The sequence below is a fragment of the Elephantulus edwardii genome, unplaced genomic scaffold (assembly GCF_000299155.1).
Source record: "Elephantulus edwardii isolate Elephantulus edwardi_28Jun2011 unplaced genomic scaffold, EleEdw1.0 scaffold00012, whole genome shotgun sequence".
Lineage (NCBI taxonomy): Eukaryota > Metazoa > Chordata > Mammalia > Macroscelidea > Macroscelididae > Elephantulus > Elephantulus edwardii.
This window is the reverse complement of record NW_006399762.1, coordinates 1,834,916-1,846,536: the sequence shown is the minus strand read 5'-3', so window position 1 is coordinate 1,846,536 and position 11,621 is coordinate 1,834,916. Positions and strand designations below refer to the sequence as shown.

At 37.2% G+C, this 11,621-nt stretch overlaps 1 protein-coding gene across 1 annotated transcript in view; it reads left to right on the top strand.

The window, feature by feature from the left end:
- The window catches only part of SPATA5 (spermatogenesis associated 5), a 334,732-nt gene that overhangs the window by 285,325 nt on the left and 37,786 nt on the right, over window positions 1–11,621 (top strand). The window contains exon 16 of the mRNA XM_006881124.1: window positions 1,749–1,913. Coding sequence (XP_006881186.1) covers window positions 1,749–1,913 — 165 coding nt within the window. The remainder of the gene's footprint in view (window positions 1–1,748; window positions 1,914–11,621) is intronic.

The window sequence follows — 11,621 nt, the reverse complement described above, 5'->3', positions numbered from 1 at the left end:
TGTAGTTCAGTTAATTTAGGAAGTTGTGTTAACTGGAGAACATTTCCAATACTCCTGAAAGTTTCCACTAGAGTCTTGGCAGTTTCCTGTGTTTGAAGCCCCTAGCTGTTCTGCTCTTCGTCATTAGAGAGAAAGTTGAGTTTTTTCAGTATTTTATAGAAATGTAATTATATAGTGCATATTGTTTTATTTGTGGCTACTTGGACTGAACATAATCATTTTGGGTTTTAATCCTTTTTGTTTGCCGTTTTTAATTGGTGAATAGTATTCCTCAGTGAGGTAACTGAACAGTATACAAACAGTAATATTTAGTTCTCCATATTTTGTTTCTCTACTCAAAAATTAAGGAGCTCTTAGAGCACAGTGCCTCACAAGTCACATTGCACACCGACTCTTCAGCAGTTCAAATTTTCTAACAGCCCCTCATTAGAAAAAAAGATCCGTTTTCTCCAGTAAAGATTTCTACCTTTTAATATCCAATAAAGGGTTAAGGTGGGACAGAATTAACGCAATGGCAATGGCTTTGGCTTTTATTCATATATTGATGGATATTGTGTTGTTTACCTTTTTTGGAGTGTTGAGAAAATCTATGGACATCCATATGCAAGTTTTTGTGTTTTCATTTCTCTTGTGTTATTATAGTGAGGTTTATTTAACCTCTTAAAATACTTCTAGACAGCTTTTTGAAGTGCTGGTGCTATTTTCTATTTCTGTCAACAGAATATGTACATTTTAGTTGCTGCATATCTTTAACGTTTACTATTGTATTTTTCATTTTATTGATTTTTAATGCTAATATAATTATTTCTCACTGGTTTAAGTTTGCATTGCTCTGATGACTAGAGATTTTGAACATCTTTTAATCTGTCTACTGTATTGCTTCCTTTGTGCAATATGTATTCATTTTTCCACTATTGTTTTAGATTGAATTTTTCTTATTATGACATTTTGTTAATTTTACTCCCAAATTTATACTTTTTCTTTTAGTATAGTTCTCTAAACAGGTACCTTTTTTAAAAATTACTTTTTTACTTGGATTTCTATTCATTCATTATTGTACATGTTCCTCCCTATCCCTATCTCATTTCGCCTTTCTCTTAAAAAAAATTCATTGTGTTGCTATGCACCTCTCATTCTGGACTGTTGTCTTGCACATAATGCCTAATCATATATTCCTTTCAAACAGTTTTTTCTTTCATGTATTCCAATATAATGTTCATTATTTATCCCGTTTTCCACCCCCTGTCAACCCCTCTGTCAGTCCTGTTTCATAACAGTGGCATTATGCAGTATTTGTTGTTTGTGACTGAGATATTTTCACTCAGCATAATGTCCTTCTAGATCACCCTTTTTTTAATTAATAATAGTAGTCACTGAGTGATAATAAAAGCAGCACAAATGTGGAATTTTAGATTATGTCAAAAGTTCTGCTTTTGTTGTAACAATTTACTAATGACTCCTTTTGATTTCATGAGTATAAGACATGTAAACATAAAAGAGAATAGTTCCCTTCTACTGACGTAACATTGTGGAGGAGCAGAAAGCCTCCCTGAAATACTGTTTTTCTGTTTTCAACAACACTCTGAGCATTTGTTGAAGTATTTGAAATAAAAAATATCTGGCACTCATTTTATTTACATTTAAAGTTAATGAAAGATTTATAATCATTCTGAACTTCCTTTTCCTTTGCTTATGTGGAATATCCGTTCTGAACTTTATTAATCTGTAATGCTTTATCTTCTTTGTAGGCTTTGATGCGACCTGGAAGGATTGATAGAATCATCTACGTGCCTTTACCAGATGCAGCAACGAGAAAGGAAATATTTAACCTGCAGTTTCGTTCTATGCCCATCAGTAATGAAGTTGACCTAGATGAACTCATCCTCCTAACAGATACATATTCGGGAGCAGAGGTATGATTCTACCACCATTGAGTAGCATCCTATTCATAGAAACCCTCTTTCAGATTTCTGAAACGAAATCTTTAATAAGAGAAGAGACTGCCTGTCTTTCTCGTCTGCATCAGTTAGTAGATTTGAAGATTTGAACCACTACCTTTTTGGTTAACAACGCAGTACATAAGGCATTATACCAGTAGAGCTCCTTCATTTGCCTCAAAATACCTTAGTGGATGGGAGGTGGTAGCTTAGGTCTCTTAGGGAGAAGAGACTACTTACTGCCAATTGTTTTTAAGAAATCCTTTAAAATGGAAGGCTATCCATAATAATAATCACCAATTAAATTGCATTTTACCTGGCGTGTATTATATCTTGTTTATTATATAGCTTATATTGCTTCTTAAGAGACATAGCTTAATATACTAAAAAGAAGTGTGCATCTTGATACAGTTTTCACACATCCCTCTGAACTTTTATCTGTCAAATGCAAAATCATTTCTGTTATAACCCTTGTTACTGTGACCTCATAAACCAAAATCAACCCTCTGCCTTGAAACAATATAGACTCATAGAGACCCTATAGGGAAGACTAGAACTGTGCCTTACAGTTCCAAAGGCTAATAATTTTTTGAAAGCAGATTACCTCATCTTTATCCTTTGAAGAAACTGGTAGACTTGAACCACTGTAGGGATAGTGGCCCAATGTTTAATTCACTGTGCCACCAGTGAATCTGGTTGATTCATGCCTATGCAAAATGATACTGGGATATCATGAAAGCAGCCTGAAATTCAATGGGCAGTAAAGTTATTGTGTTATCATCTTTGTGGAACATCTTCTCAAATTGTGTTTTAACAAAGATTCTGTCATAAAAATAATAAAAGGCAATGAAAGCATACTCTCAGTAAGAATAGAAAAGATCTTAATAAAAATATGGTAACCAGTGTAAGTATGAAAGAGAAGCACTCTTCCTCTCCTTAGCACCTCTTAAGTTGATTTGATTTACTTTTTTTTAAATTTGTCTATATAATTATGTCCTTGACAAGTTCAGTCTTTTCTCCATTTGTCATGATGTTGTCTAATTGGTTCAGTGGTGAGGATTTTTCTTAAAAACATAATCCATATTGAAACTTGTAGTCTTTGATCTTCTTCAGTAAATGCTTCAAATCTTGACTTAAAACAAAGTTGTGTCATCTGCATAACCTGGGTTGTTGACGAGTCTTTTTTCAGTGTTGGTGCTGTGCTTTTATGGGGCAGCTTCTCAGAATCTTTGCTTAACATAGATTGAAGAGATGATGTGAAAGATACAATCCTGGTGCACAATTTTTCTTGTGTGAAAAAATGAAAAGTTCCCTTATTCCATTGTGACAACTGCTTCTTGGTTTAGGTGCACATTCCACCTGGGTACAATTAAATATTCTGGAATTCTAATTCTTCTCAATGTTATCTATAATTTGTTATGATATACATAATTAAATGCTTTGCATTGTCAGTAGTACACAAGTAAACATCTTTCTGGTATTCTCTGCTTTTAACAAATAATCGATCTGACACCAGCAGTGATATACCTTGTTCCATAGCCTCTCACAAACAAGCTGCTTGAATGTCTCGTAGTACTCTCTCATTGTAACATTTTAGCCTTCCCCCCCTCAAAGTCTTCAGCAAGCTATCACTTGGATGTGATATTCATGACATTATTTGATGATAATGTTTTACAGTTCTGTTTTACAATTCTGTTGTGTCACTTTTTTTTTTTTAATTGAGCATTATTTTAAAAATTATTTAGACAAGTGATCACATCTAGGGCTGTGTCTCTTTGCTAAAGTACCTCAATTGGTATTCCTTCAATTCCTAGAGACTTTTTTCTTAGCAAGTAGCTCTTCTGACCATCAGGCTGCATGTTTCCAGTGGTTTAAATCTGCTAGCTGCTCTACAGTAGAAAGTTACATAATCTTCTTTTTGTTAAGATTTACAAGTTTCAGAGACCAGACAGAGAGACATTCTGACTTGGACTTGAAAGAAAAATTGGCAGTTTACTTCAGAAAATCAGCCAGTTGAAATCCTGCGGATCACATTCATCTAAGCAGTCATGGAGATGTGCAGAACTGGGCAACATTTGTTCACTTTTGCTTCTGTCACCATGAATTGGGTACAAACTCAAGACTGCTAGCAAGTTATAAAAACAAATTTTTCAGTCTTAAAAGGAAATTTAGGATAGGTTAAACCTAGCTTTGTTGTTTTTGTATGCCATAACGGACTCTGCAGTGGGCTTTCAGAGGCAGTTTATCTCACAAGGTTTCTCATCCTTCTCCCACAGAACTGCTGACAGATTCAACGTGTATGTCTTTTGAATTGCACTGCAGTTTCTTATTACTTTCAACTGAAAAATAAAATGGGCTTCCAAAGTTTGAAAACCAAAATTAAATGTTAATTTCTCTCCTCCTTCCTTTTAATGGTAAAACAGATTCAAATACAGGGCTTCAGTTGCCTCCCTCTTCTAGTTTGAATGGTTTTTTCATGTTGTTGTTGTTATGTGCCATCGAGTCGTTTCCGACTCATAGCGACCCTATGCACAACAGCCCTAAACCATGCTCTATTCTGCGCCAACCGCACTGCCTCTGACACACCCATCCCGATTACCCCAGTCACCGAATCAATCCATCTCATAGAGGGTCTTCCCCTCCTGCGCTGTCCCTCCACCCTCCCAAGCATGATGTCCCTCTCCAAGGACCCGACCCTCCTGGCAACATGTCCAAAGTATGTCAGACGAAGCCCCAGAATCCTTGCCTCCAAGGAGTAGCTTGGTTTAATCCTCTCGAAGATGGATCTGTTTGTTTTCCTGGCAGTCCATGGTACATTCAGTACCCTTCTCCAGCACCACAGCTCAAAAGCATCCACTCTCCTTCTGTCCTCCCTAGTCATTGTCCAACTCTCTGATGCATAACAAGCGATTGCAAACACCATGACCTGTATCAGGCGCACCTTAGTCTCCAGAGAGACACTGTTGCTCCTGAGTACCTTTGAGTTTTTCATGAGTGTAACTAATTTCTTATCTGGGCTGAGGCTTTATCATTATATCCTCAAGCACAGAACCTATGATATAGTACACATTTGACAAACAATACAGTAAATGGTATATGTCCTTTCTCCTGTGTCATAAAGTTCTACAACACTTTTATACTATGCTGAAGAATTGTAATATCTCTGTGACCACTTTTAGTATAAAAGTGAAAAATCTAATTGCTGACTGTCACAGGGTAGTTATATTCCAGATTATCAAAAATTATTTTATTTGTCCTTACACAGTTAATCAGCTATATGAACAAGAATTTTTACTATAGATAAGGAAATCACTGGCACTCTTAACTTTTTTTAGAAGTAAAATGTTTGCTTTAGCTCTCGTGAGCTTTTCTTATTTTAAATTAGAAAGTTATGACTGAGCTTTTGAGGAATTATTTTTTGTTAGTTGCCATCGAATTAAGTACAACTCATAGCGACTCTATGAACAAATGAGCTGACCTCTGTCCTATCCTGTGCCATCCCAACACTTCTCAACTCTCTAGAGCCCATTTCAGCAGTCACCATGTCAGTCTACCTATTTGAGGATTTTCCTCTCCTTCACCAGCCTTCTACCCTTCCAAGCATCATGTCCCTCTCCAAAGAATAGGCCCTCCTAGCAACATGCCTGAAATACGTGAGCTGAAGCCTCATCCTTGCCTCCAGAGAGCACTCCAGCTATACCCTCTCTAAGACATAATTGTTCCTTTGGCCAGTGCTCTTATTCAACACCACACCTAAAAGGTGTCAGTTCTCTTCCTGTCATCCTTATTTATTGTCCCACTCTTCAGTGCATAGCGAGTGATTGCAAAGACCACGACCTGAATCAGATACACCTTCATCCTCAAACTGACATCATTATTCCTCAGTAATTTGAAGAGGTCCCTAATTGCTGACTTTCCCTTTGCAATGTGTCTCCTTATATTCTGACTGCAGGTACCAAGGATGTTTATTGTGGATCCAAGTAAGATGAAGTTGTTGACAGTTTCAATCTCTTGAGGGGTACTTTAGAAGAGAGTAGGAAACTCTGTGATGTAGTCTGTGTCAGGTGGCACTGCTAACCCAAAGGCTGCTTGTCTCCAGTAGTTTGAATCCACTCAGCTCTGCAAAAGAAAGATGAACAGTCTCCTTCCATTTGAATTTATAGCATCAGAAACTTGGTAGAGGCATCAAGTTTTGACTCATCTAATTTGATAAGAAGTGAAACTTTTGCATTCTGTTGTTTATTTTTTAAATATATTTTCTCTTTTCAGTGATTCTTTGCCTAAACCATAATGTTCCATAAAAACTTGCACAGGCCCAGAGTTTTAAATAGCTCTTTTCTCTACCCTCTCTGGAGAGGGTATACAAAGAATTGAAGCATTTTTTTAATCCCCAGGAGGGTCCCAGGAGGAAGTGTGTCGCCAACTGGAAGGAGAATTCAGTCACTAGAGAGCAGCCTCAAAGGAGAGGCTGAAGCAGGCAGCACATCTTTCAGCACTCTGCCTCCCACCACTCCCCTGTGGCCCTGGACCTCATTGTCTTTGGCTTCTGGCTGTGACTCCCAGTGAATGGAAAAACATGTTGCCATTTAAAAGCAGATGGGAATTCATTTCAGGAGGAAATAAGAAGTCTTTTTTGGTTATATCTATTGTTTTCTTTTGCTTTGATTTTTGTTATTTGAGTTATTTGTAGCAGATTCCACTTCATTTATTCATTTGTCTTTTATCAAATTATGGTAGGTGCTTTAAGAAAACTTTTATCTTGCTACTTACAGGAAATCAAGTCTCACATATATGCACGTGAAAGCAATAAACTGGTCTGATAACCTAGAATGTTGTGTACTTGAGAACAGAGGTGATAAATAAGATACCTCTGAAAATAGCAATTGTTGGCATAGGCAGAAGGCTTATATAAGTAAACTTTGAGTTGATCTTTTATGCATCTAAATATTCTTTTCCTTTTAGAAATTATTTATTTCATTTAATGAAATATGATACATTTCATAAATGATATAGGTAATTCTTACACTTACATGTTAAGGTTTAGGTGTACAGCCACCAAGTGAAGCAATAAAGTGGGAGGATTGGCAATGTGAGTTTTGCGGTTGGCATTGGAAGATACTGAATAGACTCCTAGCTCTTTTCTTTCAGGCAAGTTGTTTCACTTCTTTAAACCACAGCAGAGAATGAAGTTCTTTTGAGGATTAAATGAGATTAAAAGACAGAAATACAAGAATCACTGACATGTAGAGAAAACTTCATCAATGTTACTTCCCTTTATCCTTTGTTCATCTGGTCAGTAATTATATTTACTTCTACCTTACTAGATACTACTACTAGAGGGAATGGCATTTTGTGTTGCTTCAGTAGCCAGATAAAGAAATTAGATAAAAACTAAATGAGTTTGCCTCTTGTCCTTTTCTTTAAAATATAAAAAAATTGTGTATCTATAACTTTTAGCATAGTCTCATGGCCTTACCACTAAGATGTCTTTTTAAAACAATTTGTTAAGAGTCAAATGCATTTCACACTTGAATGTTCAAGTTTTCCTGTTTATTTTTAGTCTTTATATCTCTGTTTCACAAAAATTATCTGTTTCTGTTTTGTATCTTTTATCCTACTGGGTCTAGAGCTAGCTCAGTGTTTTCAGGCCAACTTGACATACCATACCTTTCCCTTCATGAGGGAAGTTCTGATGACACTCCGTAGGGCATAAGTTGTTAAGCTGCTCACCCACAGACTGCACAACTTTGCCAGTTCAAATCCAAAGAGTAGAGCAGTGACTCTACAATAGAAGATGGGCTGCCTCTCTCCATTATGATTTACAGCCTCAGAATCCAGTGAGGGATCACTGAGTCAGAAGTGGCAGTGAATATACCTCGTTAATTCTTGAAGGGTGCTTTCCAGGAGATTTGTATTACTATAGCAAATACAGGGCAAACCATCAGTTACTTACCTAGCTTAATTATTAATATTCCTTCCAACATCGTCTCTTTTCTCTCCTACCAGTCCGGCCACAAGGAACAGTTGTAGCTACTTAGGTTGGCTGTAATGTTCCAAAATTTATTCTCTTGTGCCTCAAGCAAACAAAAAAATAGGGTTGGTGTATTAGAATATGGCACAGGTTGCCTGTTTATCTGTTTATCTTCTTACAAATTCTTCTGATATAGGACAGATACTAAAAAAAAAAAAAAAACATACACACAAAACGATCAAGGTATCCACTGACTTAGTCTCAGGTCCTCTAGTTAGTTTTACTAGCCAGAAGCTATGATTTTGCCTCCACGGTGAAGCAGAGCACCCTAATACAGATCGTCTGCAACCTACTTTTCTTCACCTCATCAGAAACTCTGTTAAGGAAGCATGCTGCTTTAATTACATGGCCTTTAAATTCTCATTTAAGTTCATCCTTTTTTTCTTTTCATTCTGTTTTGTACCTCTTTCCTAAAATTCCATAACTATGTCACAGAATCTAAAATGCTGTCTGTCCTTACACAGCTTTCTAATTACTTCTGTCACTAAATTACTTGCAATAAAAATGTTTTTTACAAGGATGAGTGTAAGACCAGTTTCTGAAAGGTAGAGGTTAATCTTAGGATTCTGTAATTTCCTGGATGTTCTCACAGAAACTGTGTATACCATCAGGGAAATGACTCACACCGTTGTAGATGGTATAAGCTGTTGCACATGATTGCGGAGACTGGTGGACAGTGAGTCAGACACCAGCAGGCTAAGGTTGTTGTCTGTCAGAGTATCAAATCAGGTTAAGTACAGTGTCCAAAGCAAACCTTGCTGTATGTATTTTATCCCCCATATTTTCAATTTCCTATTTAACATTTCCTGATTCTTCTCTGCCCCTCCATCCACCAACCCCTACTATCCCAGGGATTTTCTCCCTTACTCTTTTTCAGCCTTTCCTCTTCCCACCGCCCTCCTCTTCCCATTCCTTTTCCCCTTTTGAACATTTTTACATATTTTGCTTAGTTATCTTCCTCTTACCACAATAATGACCTGATGCATTATTTGTCCTTATGTGACTGATCCTTAGAGAAGAGCATAATGCTTGGATGGGTGGAGGGGCAGCACAAGAGAGGAAGACCCTGGATGAGATGGATTGGCACAGTAATTGGGGTAATGAGGATGGGTGAGTCAGAGACAGTGAAACTGCTCAGGATTTGAGCAGGATTCAGAGCTATTGTGTATAGGGTAAGTTTGAGTAGGTGTCACCTCGGTGGAACATAAGAACAACAAAAACTAAGTCTGCACTTAGTGCACTTAATTGCACTAAGTCTGCAGTCCAAGACCCCTCCAGATTACTGAAGAGCAGTGGTGCTAGTTAGAGAACTATCTTGCACCTGATTCAGGCCATGGTCTTTCCATTCACTTACTGTGTATCTGAGAGCTGGACAATGAGTAAAGATGACAGAAGAAAAATTGATGCATTTGAGTTGTGGTATTGGAGAAGGGTACTAAATGTCCCATTGACTGCCAAAAGGACATACAGGTATGTATGTCTTCAAGAAGGTGCAGCTGGAGTGCTCATTAAAGGCTAAGATGATAAAGCTTCGTTTCACATACTTTGGGCATGTTACTCAAAGAGGCTGTTTATTGAAGAGGTGCATCATGCTTGGATTTGTGGAGGGCCGGGCTGCTCCTTGGAGGCAAGGATACTGAGGCTTCGTCTGACATACTTAAGAGGGTGGAGGGACAGCGCAGGAGGGGAAAACCCTCTATGAGGTGGATTGATTCAGTGACTGAGGTAATCGGGATGGGAGTGTCAGAGATGGTGCAGTTGGCACAGGCAGAGCAGAGTTTAGGGCTGTTGTACATAGGGTCGCTATGAATCACCAGTGAATTGATGGCACATACAATAATCACCTGTATACCCCTGTGGAAAGAGGTAGTTTCTAACTAAACATTTGGCAGACTAACCAAGCATTTTGTGAGCTAGTTAATGTTTAATATTTGTAAAGCTTAGAGTAGAATGAAATATTTATAAATCTTATATGCTATATTCAGAAAAAAGTTAGGTTCGTCTTATTTTTCCCATTTTCCTATTCCTTTTAAGTTCTATTAAAAGCTGAATATATGGCTAAAATTAAAACAAGAAAATGATATTTTAGAAACTTAACCTTTTGTATTCTTAAATATAATTTTGAGACATCAAACCTTGGGCAAATATATCTTAAGTAAATTCTTTTAGCTTGGATCTTGATCAAAGTACAATTAGAGGAACATTTAGAATCACTAGTTAGAGATTTTGGTTTTTTTCTGGGGCACAACTTAAAAAGTATTTCAAGTTTTTGAAAGGACCTGTTTTTACTATGAAGATCATGGAAAATGAGATGCATCTTTTTGGGGGGTGGTGAGGTGTGTATCGTCAAATCAGATCTGACTGGTACAGGAGAAGATTGCCCCTCCTTCTCCAGCATAGCATCTGGTAGATTCAAACCGCGCACCTCTGGGGAGATGCATCTTAAAAATTGTAATGTCAAAACCAAAACAACCCAGACAAATTAATTTGTCTTTGAATCAGTTCAGATTTATGATGACTTCATGAGTTAAAGAGTAGAACTGCTCCATAGAAGAATTTCCTTCCCTGTAATCTTTATAGAAGATCACCAGGGCTGTCTTTGTAAGTGATGCTGGGTGAGTTTGAACCACAAATCTTTTGATTTGTAACTTCAAATCCATTTTGGGGAAAGAGGGAATAGATAATGAACAGTGCATTGGAACAGATGAAGGACAGAACTGTTTAAAAGGAATATATCATTCGGCATTACTTGTGTTACAGCAGTCCAGAGTAAGAGGGGCAAAGAATGGGAGGGATTTGTGCAACGATGATTTTTTTTTTAAGAAAATGAACTGTGAGGGAGGAAAATGTGCAACAATGAATGAATGAAAAGCCATCTTTTTTTGGTAAACTTTCATTAAAATCAATATAAGCACGTTGTTGTTGTTAAGTCGTAGGTGACTCATAGCGACCCTATGAATGAAAGTCCTCAACACTTGCGTGACTTTCATCATTTCTCCAGGTTCATAGAGTTTCCAGAGGTAAGCTATTACGGAAGTGGATACCACTCCTGGCTTCTAAGCTTGTTTTAATCAGGAAGCACCACCAAACACTATCATCCGCCATGGGTAACCATTCTCGCATTTGATTCATCAGTGTCACAGTGTTCAGCTTCACAGCAACCACAAGTTACCACTGTACGGCAAGTGGACAGACCAGGGCTCTATGACCTAGAAGAATGTTTGACCGAAAACAATGAAAAAGAGTCCTAAGGGCTGTGGATTAAAGTCACCCACCTTTGACACATTAACAAAGAAAATATAGCCAAGCCATTTTGGTCTCTAGCAATCTATACTACCCAGCTTTGCAAGAAAATAACAGCTGAACTTGTCCCCAGAGCATTTTCTACCTCCATTTTGATGGCTATGTAAGCTTAAAAAGTCTACTGTCTAATTTTTAGAGTATAAGATTGTTCCTTGCATTTCTACATATAATGTAACTTATTTTTGCAGAGGGTACTGTTACATTAAATTGCATCTTTGTATCTTGGTTTAAAAATGTCCTGTTTTTGAAATGTTCATATTCAAAAAGGGGGGGAGAAAGCTGAAATAGCTTAAGAAATTGTTCATTTTGTGTTTTTATTTGGTTTGATTTGTTTTACCTGTAAACAGTTT